The 26,306-nt window shown below is 40.7% G+C and overlaps 1 protein-coding gene across 8 annotated transcripts in view; it reads right to left on the bottom strand.

Annotated features, from left to right (window-relative positions):
• The window catches only part of mast2 (microtubule associated serine/threonine kinase 2), a 221,507-nt gene that overhangs the window by 43,224 nt on the left and 151,977 nt on the right, over positions 1 to 26,306 (bottom strand). For 6 of the 8 annotated variants that reach the window (XM_049586940.1, XM_049586942.1, XM_049586947.1 and 3 more), the window contains 4 exons: positions 15,729 to 15,820; positions 3,978 to 4,053; positions 1,529 to 1,549; positions 281 to 359 (listed from right to left, as the gene is read on the bottom strand). In XM_049586940.1, coding sequence (XP_049442897.1) covers positions 281 to 359; positions 1,529 to 1,549; positions 3,978 to 4,053; positions 15,729 to 15,820 — 268 coding nt within the window. The remainder of the gene's footprint in view (positions 1 to 280; positions 360 to 1,528; positions 1,550 to 3,977; positions 4,054 to 15,728; positions 15,821 to 26,306) is intronic. The other 2 variants (XM_049586941.1, XM_049586943.1) reach the window with 1 other exon arrangement.

Genomic DNA, 26,306 nt, shown 5'->3' with positions numbered 1-26,306 from the left:
GGATTAGACCAGAGAGACTGTTGATAAGTCTCTGGGAGCGAAGGAAGGAAAAAGAGGAGAAACAGAAGTACACTTGAGGGCATCAGAGGGGAGGAAGTAAAGAGTGGAAGGTGGGAGATGGGGGGGACTATATCATAGCGGAGGGTGGTGTTGGTGGCTTGCTACTTTGCAGTACAGTCAGAGAGAGCAGAACACACTTTTTTTCTGTTTTTTTTTTTATCCATAGATTATTATATAATACATACATTTATATGCAGAGATGTAGAGTAAAGATATTTACCGAGACAGTGGAGCTGGGAGTGTTGGTGCCATAGCCAGAGGAGGGCAAAGAGGCCAGAGACCAGCGTCTGCCATCCGTCCTGAGGGAGAGGCAGAGATGAAGACATCAGCATCCCTTTTTGTATATTTAAACCAATATTCCACAACAACCATATCAAGGAGCTGCGGCACCATTACATACAGCAAAATAAATCATTTCAGTTACAAGAGGGAATATGCAAACACAAGGATAACATAGAGTTGAAAGTGCAGGCAAAAGCCATGAGAAGGATCCACTGAGACTCTGCAGACATAAGGTAAAGCATGATGGAGTCCAAACCTGACAGCCACTCTGTCTGCTCCTCACCTCTAGCTGGATTTTACACTTTTCAAACACTGTTAGGATTTGTTTCTTATAAGCCAGCTGTTTTTTTTATTGTCAACAAATCCGTCTCTCAATATTTTCTATTATGTTCTATTGCTCTCAGCTCCAAGTCCATTGGTCTCTATTAACGATGTACATCTTTAAAAGCACCTCACAAATATGTTGTTTCACTTTTAAAAAGACTATTCGTTACAATTTCGTAAAACAGCCGTTTACTGTAGTTTTTATCAACAGCGGTAAATAGTGTATTTACTGAGGACTATTTTCAGTGGCGGATTGATTCACATTTGGTGCTCTAGTGAGTATTTAGAACAGCAGCATGTATGTGGGACTGAGTCAAAACAAACTACAGTGTGTGTGTTCATGGTAATGAAAGAACATGTCACACAGTACAACAGTGTAGCTCTCTTTCATACGTGTCAGATAACAATGGAGCTCTATGGCACAGTGGAAGAAGGAAACACACACGTATTACGTGTTAACAGATACATTCATTGTGTTTTTTGGCCTTTTCATGAGATTCATTGACAATAAGAAAAACAATGATTATCACCAGCCTTATCCTTCAAGGAACAACCATAATTTAATGCCGGATTTCTCGCCATTTTGTGACCAACCTATCCTACTCTTTCTGGGCTCAAAGATTCAAGTGATCAGAGAGTTTTTGTTTTTGGGGAAGGCTCAGTAAGTGTTACAGCAGTTGGAGATGTTGTTCCTCCTTTATATCTAATTCATATACAATGTTAGGCTTAAGAAGAGGAGACCCTGCAGGGTACTTGTTGATGTCGTTCAGAATGTGTGTGCTCAGCCATGCAGGACAGAGGGCAGGAAGGTGGCGGCAGAAGGAGGGAGGAAAAAGGGCTAAGGTCAAAACTGAGAGGTTACCTGTCAGCCCTGTGTCCATGACTGTGAGGGAGACAAGACAGTGGTTTTCTTTTTATAGCTGTATGCAGCTGTCACTGACACACACTCACACATTCTCCAAGCTTGGCCCAACCCCAGATCATTTTAAACAGTTACGAACAATTGACAAGCAGCAAAATTACTAATTTAGCTGAAATGATCAAAACCCACAACCCAACTTAATGCCTGCTAAAGACTTCAGTGGAAGGGGCAGATTATGTTCATAAAGGGAGAGTTCTGATTTTTTAAAGTGGGGTCGTTTGAGGTACGTATCAGAATACCTTTCAATCAGATGGCCAGGTCCAATGGAAAAGCTGTTAACGGCCTCACTTACCCATCTCCTTGTCAAAGCTATGAGACTCCAATATCAAAAACAGTAAGGTCAATTTTCTGAACGTGGGAGCTGCTGGTCTACCACTGCTTCGATCAGTCAGTTCATTTGTGATATTGTGTGACTTTAGTGAATCCAAATTAACCTTTTTAAATGACAAAGTTACACAGCAATACAAACTGAGTGATTAAACCAGAGGCAGACCAGGACTGTTTTTCTCAGTGGAATCTGGCTTTTAAGAGAGCAATATAACATCCTCATTTTCCTGCTGAAAATCACTGTTCAACATTAAGGTAAAGCAGTAAAAAACATTATAAATATAGCATGCACCTAAACTGATATTGAGTTTTTTAGGTGGGACTTTTTTTAGGTGGCTGGAATACGTTTTGTTGCTGGCCCCACTCCACAACAGTAGATGGCTTAGCTTTCATGTCGGACTCCTGCCTGCTTCTCCAAACTAGGGGCGTGCCAACTGACAGAGTACCCCATAGAACCCCACTTCAGAAAATCAGAACTATCCCTCTAACATATCATATCATTATAATAATTTCATATATAATATAAGAATATAACTTTTAACATAACATGTATAATACATAACTATTATATTATCATAGATGACAGAGAAATCACACAAGTAAAGACAGAAAAAAAAATGTACCTATTCATTTGAGGGGAAAAAAATCACTTTTTTTCTAGTTTAGCTAATTTCTGTCACATATTATTTCTTCCTGTTTATTATTCTTTTCGGAATAATATGAAGCCCCCAAAATCAAGATTTTTTTTCATCATTTGTAATAAATAAATAAAAATCAGGACTTGGGAACTGTGTGTAATATTATTGCAGGGGTCACTTTTATTCAATTCCAGCAGTTATTAGACACAGTTATTTTTCAGACATGTCCTTTATCATAAGGATCAAAAGCCAAACCAAAAATAATGCTTCGAAGGTGAGCAAAACCCTTATAACGTACTTATTGTTGTACTATTGACTCTTGCAGACTAATCAAACATTTTTCTTATCTCACTTAAAAAGTTTGACGTGAATTTGGTAACATAAGTTGCACACAATCCGTACTCTTGTTTCCTAAGAGTAAAAAAACAATGAGGCTTTTGTACAACCAGCCATGGACCCGCAAATCAATGACCTGTCATACCAACCTCCACCACACGGTGTTACTGTTGTCACAGCATGTGCAGCACTGAGGTCAGCAGTCGGACAGAGAGGGATTTTCAATTCAAATCAACACTAATGCTCTTTTTGGCTGCTGCACTGCTGCTCGGCTGCCATACAATGTTTGATGATGTTGTCGTGGAAATCACCCGAGGGGTTCAGTACATTGGGAAAGGTGTGTTACCATGGAAACGTCATCATCTTAACGAAGATTTAAGAGGCAAGCTTTACCAAACTTTTACATGACATCTTTTATCTTGGATTTAAAAAAAAAAAATAAAAAAATCACACAAGTGCCTGAACATGCATGCATCCATCTGTCACAGGAATATGCATAACACACAGACACACAGACACAGACACAGACACAGACACAGACACAGACACACACACACACACACACACTTACTCCCTCCTTCCCTCTCAGTAATTACTATCTGTGCTGAGAGCCCAGACAGATAAGGGGTTTATTAATCCTGGTTTGAGTGACAGTCTCCGAGTGATCATCTGCCTCCTCATCAGCTCACACACTATCATCAGCAGCAGCTCGGCTCTCAAGGCTCCGAGGCCACTGAGCTGTTTCACAGCCTCGAAAAGATATCAACATTAAAAGCTGAAGTACAGCTTATCCATTCTTCAATTTCTTCACTTCCTGTCTGATTATGGTGCTTAATTTTGACTGTATTTCCAACAAAAGACTATGAATTGTACTGTTAAACATGTTAAACAGTGCAGTAACCTGCTGCCTGTGGTGTAAAAACAATTGTAGGAATACTGAGCTCGAGAAAATTGAGAGAAAAGACTAAAAAGCTGCTGATTGTGCTACAATTTACCTGACCTACCCTACAAGGTGCACTGATTTTGTTCTCCAGGTGTGACCCTCAAACACACCTGCACATCTGAGTGTGTGTTTCTGTGTGTCTCACCTGCGTGCAGGAACAAAGGAGAAGTGTGCAGCTGTGTTCGGGGAGAAGTTGCGAGGGCTGTCCAGTGGACTGGTACCTAAGAAAGAATAACAGAAGAGGAAAAGGAAAGAGAAGGAAGACAAGAAATAATATTAGGTAAGCACACTGACCAGAGACCCCGATGAAAAGTTGTCATCTCTGTATCTATTATATTATTACATAACAGATAAAAGCTAACAGCACGTGAACCAACAGTTGTTACAGGTTTGTTACAAGTATCAGACAATTTAATTGAATGCTTTTTAAGACCGTTTTTAAATATTTTCTTACCAAAATTGAGTGATTTTTGGACAAATCATCTTTTTCTTATTCATTCAAATTATCTTTTTCTTATAAGCGTTGCAGTAAGTAGTGGTCCTGTGCAGAGGTTGGTTTTATGTTGGAACATGGTTATTAGAGTGAGTAAGGTCAATCCAATTTGCTAACAGGTAAGTGCAAGTAGAAAGTAGAAAGACAATATTAGGCTCTGTGGTAAGTCTAAAGGTTTGTAACGTCAGAAATGTGGACTTTCACAGAGAAGCCTGACTTATTTTGACACTGAATTGGTTTAAAGATGGATAAATGAAATTAGACAAGGTGCTTGAGGCAGTTAAGAACTCACAAATTTAAGTTTAAGACTATGTAAAGACTTTAAGGGCTTATATATTTCTAAAATGGAATTTAAGGCCTTTTAAGACGTCTCAAGGACCTGCAGGCACCCTCTTTTTTAGGGTTCAGGGATCAGTGTTTCTGGAAGTCAAAGTATTTTTTTATTTTCTTCGTAGACATTGTGTTGTGGCAGATCATTGTGGACATGAAACACTTAAATCATCCATATAAAAGCTTTTAAAAAAAATTCCTGGTTCTTTGATAAAAAGGTAAAGGCACTAACCTTTCAGTAAGAAAAATCCAATCATAAGGCTTAAAACTCTGTTTCACTGCTCCACTAACGGTGACCTGAAGCTTACAAAACTAAACTTTGTAGAAGCTTGATAAAACATTGAACAGTTAACTGTAAATCAGTTCACTGTTAGACTCTGGGGAAATAACCTAGGGAATAACTCAGACCCAAAACAATGGCTGTAACACATACTTATAGAATTATTAAATTCTCTAGGGGAATTCCAGCCCATCCTCAATCCCAGAGGCACCCTTTGTGGTGGTATGATACGCTCCAGGCGCATCAGCTTTAGAGGCAGCAGGCAACAACCCAACGTGTCAAATACTGGAAATACACTGAAATACTCAGTGGATGTTAGTGTCAGACACAGATAGACAGAGGTTTCCTTCGTGGCGGTATGATCTGCACCAGGGAGTGGCAGTTTGTAACGGCGCTGGCAACTACTGTAACATAAAGGGCAAGACAGTCCATATAGGGCAGGTGGGAGAGGAAGTGGAAGGGTCCAACAAACTCCAAACTTTCACCCAGGAGCCCACAAGAGCCCACTGTTCATTTCTCATGTCAGTTTTAAGCCAAACCCTGATGTTTTTTTCAAAACTAACCACATGTTTTTGATGCCTAAACTTTAGGAAATAAACCTAAAAACTAAGTGTTTAACTTAATTTATTTGAATAAGACTGTATGCGTGTAACGAGCAGAAACTGTCCATTTCCTGTTAAAACAAAAGAGTATTTTGAAAAGATGCCATGCATGTAACAAGCATAAAATGCTTATAATAATAAAATTTAAGAAGCTGGAATGAGAACATGTTAAAGATTAATGTGTTTCCATGTTGCAGAAAGGTTATGAGGTTAACTATGTGAAGGAAAGTCTAAAATGAGATGGGATATGATGTTCCTATGGTGTTTACATGCTCAAACACCTAAATGGATATGTCAAAAACCTGATCATCAAAGGGCTATTCATATCCACGTAAGCACACGCAGTGGGAAGAAAACACCTCCAAAACCATCTTCAACTTCAGAATTTAAAGCTTATAAACAATTCAACTAAAAGAAGAAAACATGACAAATGAGAAAATAATGGGCCTCTGTATGAAAGCAGATTGCAGGTGTAAAGTGTTGCTTGTTTCTATATCATTCCTCCATTTCCATTTTCTTCTGGCCCTCAACAAGACAAGAGCTGAATGAGTCTACTTGGATTTGACAGTTTGGTTTAGTTGTTGTTATATTTCAGTCGTGGTTAAAACTTCTGTGTTGATTGAAAATGATGTTTGCAGGACAGACATGTGTGTTACTATTGACTGGTTAAAGCACAAAACTCCCCAGTTCCCTTACAAAGAGACAAACGTGAACTCAATGTCACACTGAATAATTTAATGAGAATGAAACAGAAATTCAGTCTGATGCTTTGGCTACACAAACACCTGTCTTTGTGTTCTAAGAGGACACATCCAAACACTGAACATAAAACATCTGCAGCACAGACTGAACAATCTGCTGTGAAACTGACACCCAGGAAACAGATGATCCTCTTCTGAATAAACCTGAGATTATTTAATAAGCAAACTGACACATCAATACATAAATACACAGCTTGATGGATACCAATATTCAAGGCCAGGGAAACACAGCGCGTCTGTGTGTTGGTGTGTAACTAATAATTCAGATGAGAGACAGCGAAGGCGGAGGACGAGAGATTAAGTAGTCGGACATTTCCGCATCAATTATGCATTTTCCTCAGCAGCACGTCTGGACAGAGGAGAAACTCAAATATTAATGCGAGCATTTGCTTTCTGTCAGACGGGGATCTCTGTCTCGGTCTGTAGCTGCAGAACATGTATGCACATACTCAAGTGAACACGTGTGTTATCAGTCAAACAGAGGCTTGTTATTGTCCATCGCACTCGTCTGAAATGTCTCATACATGATCTTGTGTGCTGTGTGGATGTAGAAGTTACAATTTAACGACACAGAGGCCTCAGCGGGGCTGTTATCAGGCACAGTCACGACACTGTCACACTTCATGGCTCCAACTCTGTGTGTGCATACATGTGTGTGTGGACCATTAGTCAATGTAAGGCTCACTCACAGACAGACGAATCCATCTCTCTTTGTAAAGACCAATCACCCCCAGCAGTGAAGTGTAAACTGTGTGTTTGTGTGTGTGTGTGTTTATAGGGCGGTCGGGGTCTCTCAGATATATTTACATGATAATGTGTTGGTGCTCACAGGTGTGTGACATGAGCTCAATGTTAACAAGGCTTCCTTTGAAACCTTCACCCTGGTGAAAATAGTCTTTAGTTGTTGCATCCTCAATTTTAAGACTGTAGCCTGTAGTGCAGAACACATAATTTGACTTGTCCAAGATACTACAACAGCTTTAAAACTGATTTGATTTAAACCAAAAATAAGATGCGCTTTTAGTTAGAGGACAAGATGGAAGATGAATCGGCCTTCTCCATACACATATGTCGGCTTGGCTTGACTTGGTAAACCCCAAAGCGTCACCCCAGTGAAGGCTACCTGCTAGAAAGCGTGTCTCTAACTGATGATGTGCTCGTCAATATCATGCATAACCACGTTCCAATGAAAAGGCCTTAGAAGAGTATCCAATTGGGGAGGAAAGAGAAGGGAGAAGTTAGGTTGATTGGATACTATATTGTGGCAGATGCGTCAGCACTCTGGCACACCTAGCCTGGCATGTATGTCAGCTGATAATTAAGAAGATACCACAAAGAAATGTACAGATTTACATACTATAGTATATGCCATGAGGGATCGCAGACAGATTTATTTTTCATCAGTAAAATGTCCCGCTCAGTGCTCATTTTGACCACTATTTGTTAAAAATATATATAAATTTAATATTTATTTTACAAATTATATTTAGGTTGCGCGACTATGTTCAAAAAACCAATAGTTACTTGAGCTATTAAGTCTCAAAACTCCAGGATCAATTGGACTTAATCATTCACTCCAGTTGCAAATCTGTCTGACTGGAATGATGCTTGCCTCGTTACAACTTGTCTACGAGCAGTTGTGTTCTTTGTGCACCTCCAAATCTACATGACATAAGTTCTCAGTAGCTCCTTTTACACTGACTGTTCAGGGTGGGAATATACGACTGCCATGCCACCTTGCAGTTTTGTGTAAAAGGTAGGATCATGAAATGAGGTGACACAATTGCCTCGCCTTTAAGCCAGCAGTAGAGGTAGTAACAGCACTGAAATGGCATCCATATAAAGGGGACAGCTGACAGGGTGGGGATTAAATTCAGCAACCTTAGATACACTGCAATTTTCTAGTACCTGTTGACATGTTATGTTATGGACAAGCTGATAAACTAGTGGTTTAGGGTTTATCTATTTGCTGTTACTCGTTTTGGACAGAGAATGCAGAGCTATCTGCTCTGAGACGACAGGCTGTTACCCATCTGTTCATTTGTATGGTGCTCAGGTGTCTTTTTTTGTCCCACTGACCTACAAGCAGTAACTGGTCACACCTGTCATACAGAACCTCCATCCAAGTCACAGAGGTCACTCATTCCAGCACTGAACTGATGCTAGAAACACCACTATGTCTCATTTGTACCACACAGCACATTTATGTGATGTCCACAGGGGTCCAGCTTAACTTTCAGCATATACTGACATTCTCTGATTGGTAACACAGAAAAATCAAATCACTTTTAAAATCTATCTGAATAATACTTTCCACTACTTGTCAAGAAAAGAAATCACTGCATGGATCATATTTTGAAACTGAAGTGAAATGCAAATTGGAGCTGAGAGTACCTGGTAGGCGGTCTCGTCACTACAGGTATAGAAGCTGCTTTGCTGTCACATAAAAATGTGTTTTAGAAGGTTCCTGTGCTGCAAACTGCAGTGACAGTGACCTACTTTAGCAAAGACCAAGAAATATAGCAGCGTTTGAGATACATGTAAATGTATTATCTGCTTTGTGCCTCTTCAGTCTCGCTGCCTCTCCAGGGAGAGTGTGGTTGGGATAACAAAATACAGCTATAATTGGGGAGGGGGCGGAAAGAAAGGAGGAAAAAAAAAGTATTTCCTCAGGAGTGTGTGACAAGAATAAGAGAAAAGCTTGAATCCCTGCTGTCTTTCTTTCTGTCCTTCATTACAATTACAAAGACGAGCGCAGGATTGTTTGACGGAATTCATCGGAAGTCAGAGCACACACAGCTGCCAATCATCAGCTGGCCTTTACCAAATAACAGTTCTCTGTCAGCCAGGAGGGAAGAGGAAAGTTCAGGGTGGGTGGAGAGGAAGAAAAGGAGAAGATGTAGATGTCGAAAAAGAGAGAATGAGAAGGAAGGGCAGAAAATGAAGGTTGGACGTTATGGAGATGACACAAACTAGAGCGAAAAAAGCTGACAGAGGGAGAGGAAACGAGGGATTTATGCAGACTTTTAACATTTAATAAAAGTCATTTTTGAAGAGGATTGGTCCTCATCAACCCCTCAGGATATTAGACTTTGAGGAATCTCCTTTTGATTAGCAGTAAATGGCTGGATGATTGAAACCATGATGAAATTCACGATTAGGGCCAGAGTGAGAGATTGAGAGGAAAAGAAGAAAAAAAAGCAATCATCTTTGTATAAAGATGGTCTGTGGGGAAGAGGGGAAAGGTTTAATGGCCTCCAGTGGTGCATATTAATTAGTAAAGTACCAGCCAACAGTGAGACATCACAGCCTGGGTTTAGATTAGATAAAGGTTTCTGTTAATGTGTACATTTCTGTGGAGGTATTATCAAACTTAGCATAAGGCTGAGATCCCATTGAAGCTTGATTCAAACATGTAATCCTAAACAGAACAAACATGGACGCAGTATTTGACTGTGCAGTTACTGAAGCAACAGGAGAGAAAATGAAAAACAGCAACATTAATTAGTGATATTTAATTAGCGGTATTTATTTCCTCTGCAGGGTCCGGGACACAAAAAGACAGGACTGTGAGGCGGACTGCGAGATTGGTGGCAGTGTTTCCATGGCAACACAGCAGCCACAGCAGTCTGGCGGCAGGAAGGAGAAAAAACAGAGGAAGAGATGGAAGGATGGAGCCAAAGGAGGACAGAATATTACGGATGCTATCTTACACTGTGACCTCCAAACCACCGGCGACGGCCACCACCACACAGACCAGCTCACTCTCAAACACGCTTTCTTCATCTCTGAGGTTGCAACTAAGGACTGATTTCATCATTGATTAAATCATTTAATTTCTAATTTAGTCTAGAAAATGTCAGAAATAATGACAAAAGCACATCACATGCTCACTGAGGCCACACAAATGTCTTTAAGTCTTGAGTTTTATTGGAGTTAGGGGTACATGGTATGGAGAAAATCGAATATTACAATATTTAGACAACAGTCTGGTAAGTTCATGAAATTGCATCACTTTACTGTAATGCAACTTCTACAACCAGGACAAGACAACACTTACGATATTATAATGTCCAAAATCTAAGACCATATCTATGTCATATATATGTGTGTGTGTGTGTGTGTGTGTGTGTATATATATATATATATATATATATATATATATATGATAAATAGGATATATCGTATATATATATCATATCACATATTATATAATATAATATAATTGCATTGCCAAACGCTAACCCCTATATTTCTGCTGAGATTAAACTTTGAATTCAGGAAATCTTTACGTGTGAAAGAGACGATGATGAAGTTTTTTTACTACTTCCATTTACCTGCCTTTTAAAGTCTGTTATTAGCTTCAAATATAGATTTTTTTCCTAGATTGGTTCAGTTCCATTCTCTGAATGGAATCCAACCAGGGACATTGTTGTTGGGTGGTATGCACCCCAACCATTCAGCTATCAGGAGCGGGTTGCACCAACTGGTCTTTCCTAACCCTGGTCCTCACTGCTAAGTCGGCCTTTGCTAAGACCAGTCTTTAAAGGGGACTTAACATCAGTTGCACCAACTAGACTTATACCTTGTGCTAACTACGCCCAATCTTAGCGATGCGTCTTCATGTAAATGCCCAACAACTATGGCTATTGCCAAGCAGCACATGTGCTGCTAGGATGCATTGTTAACATTCTCCCACTGATTTGCTAATGAGTAACTCATCAATTATCATTTGTGCAACATTAATATGGATGATCAGCGAAAAAAAGAAAAGTAATTTCATGGACATTGCGATACAAGAACTAACAGAACTGTACAGGACAGGTGTGTCTGTGTCTCTGTTTGATGGACAGCAGCTGGTGGAGCTCCACAGGTAATGTGAAATTGAGAAAAAGTAAACAAACTTGGCAACAGCTTGCAACTCATAGACGGTGTGTTGTTTGCAGTGGTATTTAAGAGTAAGGACCACACTAGCATCTGAATGGACCATAGTGACATTTGCCAGTAAGTCCGTATGCTGCTGCTTGACCAGCTTACTAGCTAACTATTTTGCCTGATAACTGACATTAGTAGTGCACTCATCACCAGCAAGTGTTTGTTTGTTCGCTCCTTCAACAAACTCAAGTGAAGGACAAGACGCATGTCACATTTGTAAGTTAGCTTGATAAGAAGAAGACTTTAGCAGGAAAGCTAATGTGGGTTATTGTTAACGTGGGGTTGTTTGTGGCTATCATGTCTGTGTATCAGGCTGCTGATTTATAAAAACAGTTGAGATTTTGACTTTAAATCTGCTCCTGACTAGGTGTAAGATTTACACCTGGTCCCAGTGAGACGAGGGTTCAGCCTAGATGGTGCCACCAGTGCAACTATGAAGTCTGACTTAAAAAGCCATGTTACAATTAATTTATGTTAAGACGAGGCATGAGCCCTGTTTGTGCATCTGATGGCGACACTGCCCATACAACATTTATTGTGAATGATTGCATTCAAGGACTTGGATAGACTATATACAGGCAGGATTCAGAATCAGTTGAAAAAAATAGTGTAAGTATGAATGTCATAGCTCATGACAGCCAATTGTGCTCTAACATAAGTCACTTTACCAATAAATAACAGGTGAATGTCAGGCCATTACTAATTATCAATTTAGCTCAAATTTTGCTGAGCTCAAAACATTTACTCAGAGTTCATAGGGGTCAAGAGTCAATGTTTAGAATATGATTTTTTTTTTTTTTTTGTTACACAAGCATCAGAACCAATAATTAAGAAATATCACACGAGAGGGAGTGATGTTGTACTGTGATATCATCACGGCTGTGATTCGGTCGTAGGCACGAGGCCACAGGCCGAGTGCCGAAGACAATCAACAGTTCAACAGTTAAATAAGCAAAGCTGATTAAGAAATGTTGAAAAATGAGGACAAAATAGATAATTTAAGCATTTTATTTGTCTTCCGCCAACAAAAATAGTTCCGTCAGGACTCCGCTGTCACCGTTGCTATGTAACGCAGACATGGTGCACCAGGCACTTACTCTTTATACACATTTATCTGCACATGTCCATTAATTGTGCAGCCGGTGAAATAAGTTTCTGGTGACTGCATGGTGGACTGTCGCTTCACAGGCACAGCCGACTCTGCCTCCTGATCTGACAGTATGTTGCTTTTCTCCAAGTCATTGAGCTCCGCTGATGAAACACTGACAAACCTGGATGTGTGCTCAGATGGATTCAGCTTCTCCTCTCCCTCATCTTCCTCTGATGACCATTCATAGTTCAATTCAAAACTTATTTTAGGAAATAAATCCATATTTTTGGCTCTTTGACAGTGGATGAATTAATTAGCCTACAACGCAACTGCTGACCTAACTGACACTAACCGTCAGTTTTGATTTGATTGTTGATTGCAATCAGCTGTGAGGCGGAGTGATACATACACAGTGAAATAACCGTGATGTTGTACTCCAATATCATCACGGTTTTACTGTCTCTCGACCAATCAGATTGCAGGGCCGGACTATCTGTTGTATAAAAAACATTTAAAAGTCTCAGTGGGACACAACCACACTTGATTTTGCATGGATTTCTACAAGAAGCAGGGAGGAGTTACAACTAAATGTTACCACTTATTTTACTTGTAGGGAAGAGGAGTTGCTGATGTTTTGATTGACACAAAGTTACATCAACTGGTCTACATGAAAGTGTCACCTTAACAATGGGCGGACTCGTTAGTGGCTTTGGTACAAATGATACACATTTTTTAAAGCTTAATATTTATGTTTTTTTTTTTTTTATTTTGAAGAGGTCAGAAGTTGTTGGAGAAAAAGGCATTTCAACAAGCCCACTTATTCAAACAAAGTGTGTGTGTGTGTGTGTTTAGGCGCTGTGACAGATTGGCGAGTTCCATTATTTCCTGAGCAGGAAATGAGATGTGTGCAACTGTCTGTCAGCTGAGCACAAACACACACTGTTAATGAGGAGCTCTCTCCCTCCCTCAGTCAGATATAATTGTCGATATTTTACCATCTTTCCATTTTCATGTCTGTCCTGCCATCTTTCTTTCCTCCCATTCAGTCACTGTCACCAATCCATTTTTATTCAGTCCCTCCAATCTATATTTCGACTCTGTTGCTTGCTCCCCTTCAGTCACCATCAATCACTATCACTGTTCATCTCTTTTCCACCTCTCCCTCTCTCTTTACATTTTAAGGGGGGAGGCGATGAGTGGGTGGGTTTTGGTGGTGGATTTGGGGGTTTTGTGCGCTTGTCTTACATGCTGTCAAATGTGTTCGACAAAAATCCTGTCAGCGCTCATTTCATCTGTCACCACACGCACACACACACACACACACACACACACACACACACACACACACACACACACACACACACACACACACACACACACACACACTTTTTCAATTATATTCGTCAGTGTGAAGCCTGTGAGAGAGCCTGCTGCTTTACCTCTGAGGCATTTCAGGAGTCATAAGTTCTTTTTTAATCAATGAATTGATTTTTTTCTTTCTTTTATTAAAATAATCTGTAAAATGTAGAAAATTCCGATTAAAATGTCATGGAACTCAAGGTAACACCTTCAAAAGCTTGTTTTGTAAGACCTAGGTTTCAAAAATATTTAGATTACAATGATGTAAAGCAGAAAGAAGCAGCAAATCCTCACGAGGCTACAAACAAGACCGTGTTTTACACTTCTTCTGATAAGTGACCATAACTTTCCAATAGCTTGGCCAACAGGAAACAGTAATTGGAATCGAACTAGTACTACATTTTAGGTCGGGTGCTGATTTTGTTAGGTCATAGTGCCACACACTTGTTAAAATCAACAAGCATTTTTGATCATGATCTATCAAATTTAGTCTTTAGAGGATCTTGTCCATGATATGTATAGAGTGGTACATTTGACAATTGCAAAATAAACTCATCAGTGCTCCCACATCTATCTGTGATAAGCTAAAAATTGGCCAGGCTATGCCAATATATCAATCAAGCTCCAAGTATCAATTTGTTCCAAGCTAAATTTATATGATCTGTTTATACCCATGTGCCCCTATCAATCAATTCAACAGCAGCCCATGTTGATGGTTTTATGACATTCTGCATTTATAGGGAAACAGCATGTGTCAACAGCTGGATGAAGAAGGTCTCTGGTGGCAGAGCTGGAGGTCATTCTCCTCTGTAGCATCGCAATATATAAAACACTCAATTTGCACAAATATATCAACTGATTTATGTCATTTTTAAAAATTAGGATGATCTGTGATCCACAGCCTACAGTGTCTCAGCCTGCACATTAATCCATGTAATCAAATATGTTACTGCGCTGTGCTCAGTGTGCAGTCGGAGCTGTTAATTGAGCTTTATTGTAGTGTGATACTAAGCAACATGACTCCATGTAACTCACCTTACCTGCTGTTACTACACACACCTTTCAGTAGATGAAGAGCAAATGAACATCACTCCAGAAACAGGTGATACTACAGCCTTGTTTCCACCAAGCAGGCTGGTACACATCGTTTCTGTTTAATAGTGAAACCTACCATACCATCTCCATTTTTTGTTAGCCTCCTGTTGGGGTACCTAGCACACTGAGCTGGTTCTCAAAGAAGGAACTAGAAACACTGGTCAATAAAGAACCGTCACTCTGGCTCAGGACCAATTGTGGCTGGTTTTGAAGGGTATGTAACCACTGTTCATAACATGACAAGTTTTACAAATATTAGTCAACTAAAACTAAAAATGAAAGACATTACGTTGCCTCTAGCAACAGCTACAGAATGAGAAAAAATAATTTAATTCACTGGGCTGACTGCTGATAACTTTTAAAGTGGAACGTTTTCTTCCATGTTTACACAACGCATGAGTTGATGACGTGAATCAATCAACACACCTCAAATTTCAATGTGACAACTCTGACCATTCCATTTGTTTTTAGTGTCTCTCTTAGATAACATACACTTTTAGTAATGTGTAGATCCAGCATTTAAAACATATGTATGAATTCCTTTCAGAATTATGTGAACTGCATATATCCTGATCCTGTTCTTCTTTGTTCTGGAATGTCAGCTTGCAACCTCGTTACATGCAGTAAGATGGTGAGGTCTGTCTGTCCCGCAAAATATCTTGACAACTGCTGGGTAGATTGCTATAAACATCATGGGTATTCACAGTCCCCAGAGGATCAATCATTCTTTAGTCTGGTGCTGCTAGGCCCATTTGTTAAATTAGTTTGGGCTGCTAAACTTTTATTTTTAAATCACAGTCAAAGTTGCCCGAAAAATATTCCATGAGTGTTCAAACTGCTGGTAAGGATGCTGTTGGTACCAAGGTAATATTTACACTTTAAAGAAACACAAATGTTATTGTTTCAACTGTCAGAGGAAGTACAGGTGCGTTATATGTGTGTGTTTGTTACCTGTGTGTCCGTGCAGAGGTGAGTGTGGTCGCGGCAGGGTGGGGGAAGTGCTGGATGTCACAATCAGGCTCTTCCTGTTGCTCGTCCGACAGCTGAGGGCAAAAACCAAACTCAGTTCAGAGAATTCATCTTAGCCGAGATTTCAAATAAACACAGATAACTGAAATCAGCATTAAATCTGTACCAGGTACAATTCCAAGGAGCTTTGCAATGAACCACACACAGATAACCAATCCTTCATTTTGTGCAGCCGGCTGCTCTGAAAGTTACAAAGCTTTCTTTTGACATTTCCCCCCACTGAGCTGTAAACAGTCACTGTCACTTGTCGGACACATTAAGAAAACACACTTTCACCTCACACACTGTCCTGAATGTAAAAGTCAGTCATTCGTACTGTTTCCAAAAATGACCAAACACCCCCCGCAGCTGTGCATCAGTAACAGCAGGTGGCCACTCTGGCCATCAGACACACATCTGATGAACACATCAGACAGCTTGTGTGTGTGTGTGTGTGTGCGTGTGTAGCTTTCATACATGCACCGCTGCTGAACTCACAGATGTCACAGTTTCACTGAGGCAAGAGCTGTCCTTCACACCAGAGGACAGTGAGGACACACAGAGACATCAGATAGTCATAATCACAGCTGCAATCATGCAACACACAGCAACAGTCACAAATGCTTATTTTAGCTCACCTTGAGAAAGTCAAAGAATTTTCTTCTGTCTACATTTGTTCTGTAAAAAAGTTGTAGTACCAGGACAAATATGTGGGGCTGTAACCTTCTGGTCGGTTGGTCAGTCTTTTTTCAATATGCTCTTGTCCACCCAAATTCATATTGGTTGGACAATCACTGGTGTTACTTTCATAAAAGTGTTCTTTCAGCTGAGAGGCTTTGGTTGCAGCTGGTTGCAATGATATAGAATATCTGTAAAGTAAAAATGTCAGCACAAGGTAAAGTACTTGCTCTGGATGAAGCGAAAGCTGAAGCGCATAAGGAGAGAGGACAGACCTGCTGGTCTATGTGACCAGCAGTACTCATTTCTCCTCCACTCTTGTTGTTGTTCTGCACTTGTACATGTAGGCTGTTACATTTGGTCTTTGTGGTATTTGTCCTGTAAGACCATTACTGTGACTGGACAGCTAGGTAAAATCGACAGTGATGAGCACAGTGATTTACCCAAAGTTGAACCATAGACCATACAAATAATGGACATAGCAACCATCATGTCACCCAATGATTTTTGACTCCTGTTATGAAGCCTTGAGATCGGCATTTCGGCAACTGCCATCTTAGTTTGTGGAGCCAGAACTGACCATATTTGGACAGGAGGCTATTAACATGTTTATTTCTGCTGGATAGATGGGCATTTTAACATGGGGGTCAACAGAGACAGACTGGCGTAATGAACCAACCTGAACCAATGCACTCAGCACAGAATAGATGTGTAGCACCTTGTCACATGCTGGCTATTGTAGCATATTGTAAATATACAGTGCTGCAGAAAATTTTAAAAATACACTGGAAGAAAACTCTTTGGTGGGCACACTACACTACCAGGTAGAATGCACTCAGTGCACTGTGACCAATTTAACATGCAGATTTTTTTTCCACATCCACCAATGGATGGACTGAAGAATAGGCAAAAACTGAGTCAAATTAAAGTATCTGTTTGACCACAGCCCTAAAATTAAACTAAATATTCTGCAACCTAGCCTTGCAGAGAAACAAAAATAATACAGAGGAGATGAGGCACTCCATCACTTTTGAACAGAATGATCTGGACACTGTGTACAGAAGCCCTGACTGCACGATTACTGTAATTTGTCACTGATCTTCAAGTGTAGACAACAGCAGCAATTCAGTGGTCCTTGAAAAAAAATGCAATTTTTATAGTAACAGAATATTCACAGAAAATACTGTCAGCTTTCTACTGTAGAATAAGAATTTTAAAAGACGATACCATGGCAACAACATAATTATAGATATTTTTATAATTTTATTTGGGCAAACTTTGATCTTATATTTCCCTCAGGTTTTTTATGTACCCATACACTTGTTTTAATGCTCTGTATGATGTTTTGTTGATTTTTATGGCTTGATCAAGACAAAAACTAAATTTCATTTCAGCTGAAATAAAAAAAGCATTATATGTTTAAACTTGACATGGGGGTTTTGTTTTCTGTGATAAGTGCTTGTTGAAAACACCACTCCCCTTCTGTTCCACTGCAGTGTTACATTAGAAAATGTCGACCCAGACTCCATCACTAATAGCTGAACAGTCATTATGAGGTTGATCCTGCAGTGAAATGGTTCGACTTCAGCTCCCCTCTGGGCTGAGATGACTGTGTGTTTGTTGTGTATATACGTGTGCGTGGGTGTGCACTGAGCACACACTGCTGTGCAAAAAAGATGCTTGCCGAGAAAAAATGCAATCTGCTTTAAAGCTGTGACATGCGTCCCCAGACAGAAGGGAAAAGGAGGAAATGAAGCGGCAGTCTTCACACCTAACAGCTCCAACACAACCACAGGTCGAGCTCACAGGATTCTCCCACTTTGTTGTTTGCTCTGAAGCTCAGAGTAGAGTGTGTCCATAATGACTCGAGGCGAGGCTTGTTACACTTGGAGGAAATGACAGATGGAAGAGGAGCCTGTGATGAGGCCTCCAGCTTCACTGGGATGATGTCTTTTTAAAGTAACACAAATCTACAGCTGCCACATCTCAAGTCCAAAAACAGACTGGCAGAGTATGATGAGAGTTAGCAGATGCTACTGTTATAGTCAAAGTAAACCATCACACCTTCAGTGAAACTGGGCTAATTTCTGTATCTTAAAGATGTTCCCAAGGGATCTACCCTGGGTCCTGTCCTGTTCATCACATATAATGATGACACTGTACCACACTAATGAAAATCTCTCCTCTGCTGATGGCACAGTTGGGGCTGGGTGAAAAACGATAACCATTATTATCTCGGTATAATTTTCCTCCAGACGGATAAAATACATGTTCAATAAAGCCTTGATATAATTTAACCACCCATGCGCCCGCAGATGGAGGAGGTACTGCACCTTAAATGCCATTTGCCACCCACCATTAACCAGACGAAGAAAAGGAAGGAGTAGTCGTAGAAGAAGAGGAAAAAGACGAGACTAGCCACAAAGCTAATGTGCACATTAAGATGCAACATTCAACACCCTCATTAAGTTACTTTTAGAATGGCTGTGTTGACCACGGATGGCATCGCAGGGCTACGCCACAACTGAATTCACCACATCACGTGAGCCAATCCTTTCAAGATTTCGTGGTGTGGTTTTGGGATTGCTGAGACCTGAAATGCCTGATATCATGGTGGCTTTCTACAAAAGAACTGCAATGCACATTGTGATATTTTTAAGTGTTTGCATAAGTGCAAACTGCAAAAATAATTACGATGCTGTCTCGGATTCAGAGCCTATCAATATGAGCATTCAGTGTTTCCCACAGCATTAGAATGTATCTGTGATAGTAGGGTGTGGACAGGAGGGGGCAAGCAACAACCGATTGCCAACGACCAGCTGTTGCTGCCTCTCGAAGCAGCTCTGAAGGACCGTCTGCATGAGCTACTCTCCTCCCGCTCTCTGTCTGTCTCTCTGCCCAGTTAGCATGAGCTAACACAGCAGCAGCAGCAGATAACATCCTACACTGAGCCGTAAATAGTCCCAGCAACCTCACATCGGCACCGAAAGTGGGTCGACTCTGTCAATAAAATGGCTAATAAATGTTGGGTATTAGCCTTGTGATGCTGACAGTTAGCCCTGTCACTGTGCGTGTGTGACTCTGTTCCAGGTGCAGCAGTAGTCTCATGATAAACAGAGAAAGGGAGTGGGCTGAGCGAACTAATGTGCTGCACGCAGCTCTACAATGAAATCAGATTTTACCTTAAATAGTAACTGGACAGAATTGCAAGGTTACCAAGATTTCATGGGGATTGGCAGTCGCAATGTCTCAACATACTGGACAGACTGGTTAGCTATAGTAGCTATTTAGTCGACTCATCTATGCTAATGGCAATTTAAAAAGTTAACGTGACTTACTTGTGGCTATTTCATTAGAATGATGGCATAACATGACTAAACTTCAAAACATCCTCTCATCAGTGAACATGATTTCTGTCTGAATCAGATTTGCACGTGACTTGTGCTCAAGTACGTTCATGTACGAAAACTACACAGTGGTGGGATTTGTCAGTCTTGACTTGGGACTTGAGTGCAAAGACCTGAGACTTAAATAACAATGACTTGGTCCCAACTCTGCTGGCTGGAAGTTCAACTTGACCCTTAGGTTCTTGGTTAAAGTATTAACCAATAATCTCTGGGTGAAGTTGAACTTCTTGAGAGGAAACAAGGCTTGTTTGCCTTGATTCTGCTGAATACATACAGTACAGGCCAAAAGTTTGGACACACCTTCTCATTCAATGCGTTTTCTTTATTTTCATGACTATTTACATTGTAGATTCTCACTGAAGGCATCAAAACATTCAAGGCATTCTCTCCATGAGCTTCAAGAGGTAGTCACCTGAAATGGTTTTCCAACAGTCTTGAAGCAGTTCCCAGAGGTGTTTAGCACTTGTTGGCCCCTTTGCCTTCACTCTGCGGTCCAGCTCACCCCAAACCATCTCGATTGGGTTCAGGTCCGGTGACTGTGGAGGCCAGGTCATCTGCCGCAGCACTCCATCACTCTCCTTCTTGGTCAAATAGCCCTTACACAACCTGGAGGTGTGTTTGGGGTCATTGTCCTGTTGAAAAATAAATGATCGTCCAACTAAACTCAAACCGGATGGGATGGCATGTCGCTGCAGGATGCTGTGGTAGCCATGCTGGTTCAGTGTGCCTTCAATTTTGAATAAATCCCCAACAGTGTCACCAGCAAAACACCCCCACACCATCACACCTCCTCCTCCATGCTTCACAGTGGGAACCAGGCATGTGGAGTCCATCCGTTCACCTTTTCTGCATCTCACAAAGACACGGCGGTTGGAACCAGAGATCTCAAATTTGGACTCATCAGACCAAAGCACAGATTTCCACTGGTCTAATGTCCATTCCTTGTGTTTCTTGGCCCAAACAAATCTCTTCTGCTTGTTGCCTCTCCTTAGCAGTGGTTTCCTAGCAGCTATTTGACCATGAAGGCCTGATTCCAGGTGCAGTCTCCTCTTAACAGTTGTTCTAGAGATGGGTCTGCTGCAGAACTCTGTGTGGCATTCATCTGGTCTCTGATCTGAGCTGCTGTTAACTTGCGATTTCTGAGGCTGGTGACTCGGATGAACTTATCCTCAGAAGCAGAGGTGACTCTTGGTCTTCCTTTCCTGGGTCGGTCCTCATGTGCGCCAGTTTCGTTGTAGCGCTTGATGGTTTTTGCGACTCCACTTGGGGACACATTTAAAGTTTTTGCAATTTTCCGGACTGACTCACCTTCATTTCTTAAAGTAATGATGGCCACTCGTTTTTCTTTAGTTAGCTGATTGGTTCTTGCCATAATATGAATTTTAACAGTTGTCCAATAGGGCTGTGGGCTGTGTATTAACCTGACTTCTGCACAACACAACTGATGGTCCCAACCCCATTGATAAAGCAAGAAATTCCACTAATTAACCCTGATAAGGCACACCTGTGAAGTGGAAACCATTTCAGGTGACTACCTCTTGAAGCTCATGGAGAGAATGCCAAGAGTGTGCAAAGCAGTAATCAGAGCAAAGGGTGGCTATTTTGAAGAAACTAGAATATAAAACATGTTTTCAGTTATTTCTCCTTTTTTTTGTTAAGTACATAACTCCACATGTGTTCATTCATAGTTTTGATGCCTTTAGTGAGAATCTACAATGTAAATAGTCATGAAAATAAAGAAAACGCATTGAATGAGAAGGTGTGTCCAAACTTTTGGCCTGTACTGTATCTATTAGTAATTTTTGGAAACCTGTATTTAACTTTTTCCAACTGAGACAGTCACAGGTCATCATTTGTCCTTTTGATGGGTTGCCAAGCTTCAAGAGAGCAGGCTTTATCTGTCTAGCCTGTCAGAGAGCAGACAACATAGGATTAGGGTAGTGCAGGAAAAGAGGAGAAAGACGTGCTGCAGATAGCACAGCTCTTTGTTGAGACCATGTTGGAAAATCTCATCTCTGTTTGTGTTTGTTAACACAAATGAACTCAAACCAGTGTTCAAATTACTTAGGAAATGGGATGAACTCATTCTTTCAAGTCTTACTTCATCTATTTTTCATATGTGAGAAAATATCTTAGAAACGGACACATACCTCTAACAGGCTCTTGCAATGCCAGCAGGTGTCGGCACACTAACAGCATGTGTGTGAGGTGTTAATTGGCCCATCACATCTGCTGGCTGTAATTATGCAGTTGTGTAGTGAAGTGTTTCTGACAGGCCGAACACATTGAGATGATCACAAGACACGTGAAGCGATTAGGGCTGAAGTCTTTGCTGCAGTCAAATGATCAGCGTGATGTTGATTTTGGAGCTATTCATCTTTATGTGTGTACTCTTCTATACCTATGTTTGTGGGGACCACTTTGACTTTTAGGCCTTTGGTTTAAAGATATTTTTAGAGGAAATTTAGTCTGGTCCTCACTTCTTTGAAAGGGCTGATGATGAAAGTTTTAGATTACAAACACTAGAATAGGGTTTAAGAAAAGGTTAGGGGCAAGCAAATGGATTATGTTACATGTATGTGTATACTCATGCAAGGCTATGTGTGCATGTGGGGAACATGAGGTGTTTGGTCTATCGCAGGCTTGTGTCTAATTCATATACCCACCTGACAAATAATTACTGCAAGTAATGTAGATATGGCATGCTCTGTGTGTGTGTGTGTGTGTGTGTGTGTGTGTGTGTGTGTGTGTGTGTGTGTGTCCTGCCATCTGTTGAGATGTGCTGTATCAGCAGTTTGAGTGCAGCATGTGGTCTACACATACACACCTGTATGATAGAAGAGCTGTCACGTTGGATATTCAGTGATGTGTGTTCAGGGAATTTCTTCATCTCACGCACGCAAGCACGCATGCACGCACGCACGCACGCACACACGCACGCACGCACTAGCACTATTTACCTTTTTCTCAATATTCCAGGAAGTATGATAGCAATCTGCACTTTGTCTGAACTCTAAAAGCTTTGATAGATGTGTCGAATTTCTTTAATCAAAGAAATGTCCTCGTAGAAACTGCTAAAATTCAAAAAAGCTGACAGAGATTCATTTAAGCTTAAGATTCCTTTTAATGGGGAACTTCACTCTCCATACAGTATATTTTGCTTTATGCTCCTCTGCAGACATTTTTTAAAGGATCTGACCTGGTGTGCAATGGCTAATGCTTTTTTCACAAAGTCTCATCTTTATGCCGCCTTTGCATCTTTACACAGAACCAAACAGCGGCGGCACATGTTGCTCCAGTGTGTCATTTTAGACAGTATGCAGGCATCCTGGAAGCAAGAGAGGCTCCTGGGCCTCATTGTTTCCTATTTTGCAGACATTTTTAGCTGCTGTTCTTATTATTTGAGTTAGCTGCTAACTGCTGCTAACTGCTTTTTATATCACCCGGTGGTGGGTCGCATGCATGACACCTTGTCAAAACGTCACAGCCATCCCGCCCATGGTCCTGTCGTGTTGTCTGTCTGCCGAATGTGTTTTGCTGTCCTGTTCATGGTATCTTTCCTGTCCTGTTACTACCTCCCCTGTTGGCTTAAAGTCAACACAACTTTGGACTCCACTCTGCGATCGTACCTTTTTGCAAAGAACAATGAGGTGGAGTAATGGCACATAATTCCCGCCTTGAACAGGCAGTGTAAATGGAACTTAAGAGTGTTTTCACATCTAACCAGTCAAAATGCAGTCCATTTGCCCAGTTTGTACAGTTCACTCTGGCTGGTGTAAAAGCTGTCCATTGAATCCTGGTGCCGGGCAACAACCGAACAAAGACTGCTGTCGCTCTGTATAACTTCATGGTTTCTCCTTTTCATTCTTTTGTAAAAAGAACAGAAACTGGACCAGAACTAAAATGCTGAAACAATAAACCAAACTACAGGCATCAAAACACCCTAAAAAAATCCCTTGCTTACATTAGTAATTAACTACAATTAGGTAACTACAAGTGAACTAATTAAACGCTGCCTCTATTTCCCTGTTTTAGGCACCAAACTCTCAATTCATAGTCATCATATCAACATATGTCAAGAAAACTATGGACCAGGTTAAAAAAAAAAAAAAAAAAAATCACACATTTCACAGAAATCTGGCCACTGAATGTAATCTCCTAAGACATTTGGAACTTTTGAGCTGACAGTGACATATGAGAAAAGGTCAGGTTGGAGTGATAGTTATCTGTAAAAGGACATACTGTACTGAGAGAGAGAGAACAATAAGCGACTGATAAGAAAGGAAGTCATGAACAAGGAAGACACAAAAGAACAACCCTTAACAGGGGAGGACATAAAGACGACACTCAGAGCCTGCAGCACACTGTGAGTCCCGCTGAGACTAAAGCAGCCTTCACTTTGTGCGGGCTCATTTACAATGACTGTCGCTCACTTTACTGCTGTTCACCGGCTAATGAACTATGCATCATGAGCATGGATTTACATCTGAGCCACATACGAGCCACTCCAAGGCATCGGATGCACCTGTCAAATGTGTGAGGGCAAAAGAAAAGAAGGATTGGAGCTGAAGAAGTTGCAGTGAATGCCTGTAATAAAGACAAGCAGGAGACAGGGAAGGGTAATGGTCAAAAAGTGAATGAAGCAAGACAACTCCACTGAGTTGCTACGGGTCGACAAACTTTAACTCACTACATACTTCTTTTTTGAGTTTTCTACACAAATGTGGCTGCTGCAGCAAAGTTTCACCCTCTGAGAAACTAGTTTCTCTCTCCTGCAGGCACTTTGGACCCCTGCTGAGGAACATGTTTCCATTATGCAGAAACTGACTAACGGCAACATTTCTGTGCGAGCATGTGCATGTGTGTGTGTCTCAAGTGGGCTTTTGCGTGCCTCTCGTCACCATCAAAGCAGCAGCCTGTCAGGTACCAGCACAGTGACTGAGTGCTGCTGCTCAGTTTCATTACTTTCTCTGGGTGAAGCTGCTTTTATGACCAAAGCCTCTGTCTGAATCGGTCACAGTTTTACTTGAGCGAGAATGGATATCCAAGAAGTTCTTTTCTTTCCCCTATAACTGGGGAGATACAAAGCACTCCCTTTGAGCTGTCAGCCATTTAAATGAATAGTTCAACATCATGGGAAATATGCTCATTTGCTTCTCTCCAAGATGAAAAGAGAAGATCAATATCAAACTCTCATCTAGTCAGACTCTGTCCAAAATACACCTACTAACACCTCTAAAGCTCACTGATTAACATGCTGTATCTTGATAGTTTAATCCGTGCATAAACAGCAATGTAAAAACATCAATTTGTGGCTTTAGAGGGAGCTGTGTGCTGAACTATTTCTTGTTGAACAGTCAGAGCAGTAACTCTGCATAGCTTCCCAAGATGTTGTCATCACAGTGAGGTTGCCTGGTTTGGTACCATCGTGCCTGAATGAAGGCTCATCTGGTGACCTCAGATATAGCTGGAAATGCTGAACAGATTATACTCTTGTTCTTCAACAAACAGCTTCAGCACTCCCTCACAGATCATCAATAAACAGGATACAACACAGCATCAGTACACTTTAGAGGTCTAAGCTAATTTAACAACGTCCTGACGACAGCTTTGAACTTAAAAGGTATTGTTCAGATTTTTTTTTAATTGGTGTTGTATCAGGTACTCATCCATAGTAAATGTTTTACCTACAGAAGATGGCGGTCAGCATGCACCCAATTTGGAGAAGCAGGGTAGAGTCTGGGCACAGAACACAGAACACAGAACAGAACAGAAGCTAGGCAATGTACTAAATACTGTAGCTAAATGTCAAAGTGTATGCTATTTTGAGAGAATTTTCACTGCTTTACCTTTCTGTCAGACAGCGATTTCTGAGGGTGAACGGAAGCAATTACATCACTTTGCTCAAAGCCAGAGAAAAACAGTGATGTAACGTTGTTTAACACAGGACATCAGCTTTTTTTATTTGTCAATGGACAAAGGTAGGCAAAGGTAAAGCGCTCAATTTACACACTTAATTTATACACTTAAACTGTTACAGATTTTTTTAAGGAGGGACTTTTGTTAGATAGCTTAAATACATTTTATTGCTGACCCTATCAACAGCAGTGCATTGCTTAGCTTCCGTGGCAGTACTCCTGGCTGCTTCTTCAAACTGGGAATGTGCTGACTGCTATCTACTGGAGGTAATACACTGACTATGCCTCAGTACCTCATACAACTCCCCTTCAAAAAATCTGAACTATCTCTTAAACACACAGAAATGACACTTAAAAAGATCTTCTTGATATATATTGATTGATTGATTGTTTATCATTTTTAGTGGCATCGTACAGTGATGATACAATCTTATTATGTGATTGTTCTGCAAAAATCTGTAGTCCAAATTAATAACTCAAAGTACATTGTAGTTAAAAACGGCAAGAATTGCATACCA

The sequence above is a fragment of the Epinephelus fuscoguttatus genome, linkage group LG10 (assembly GCF_011397635.1).
Source record: "Epinephelus fuscoguttatus linkage group LG10, E.fuscoguttatus.final_Chr_v1".
NCBI classification, from domain to species: domain Eukaryota; kingdom Metazoa; phylum Chordata; class Actinopteri; order Perciformes; family Serranidae; genus Epinephelus; species Epinephelus fuscoguttatus.
Note: the sequence above shows the minus strand (reverse complement) of the source record. Positions and strands in the feature narration are given on the sequence as shown.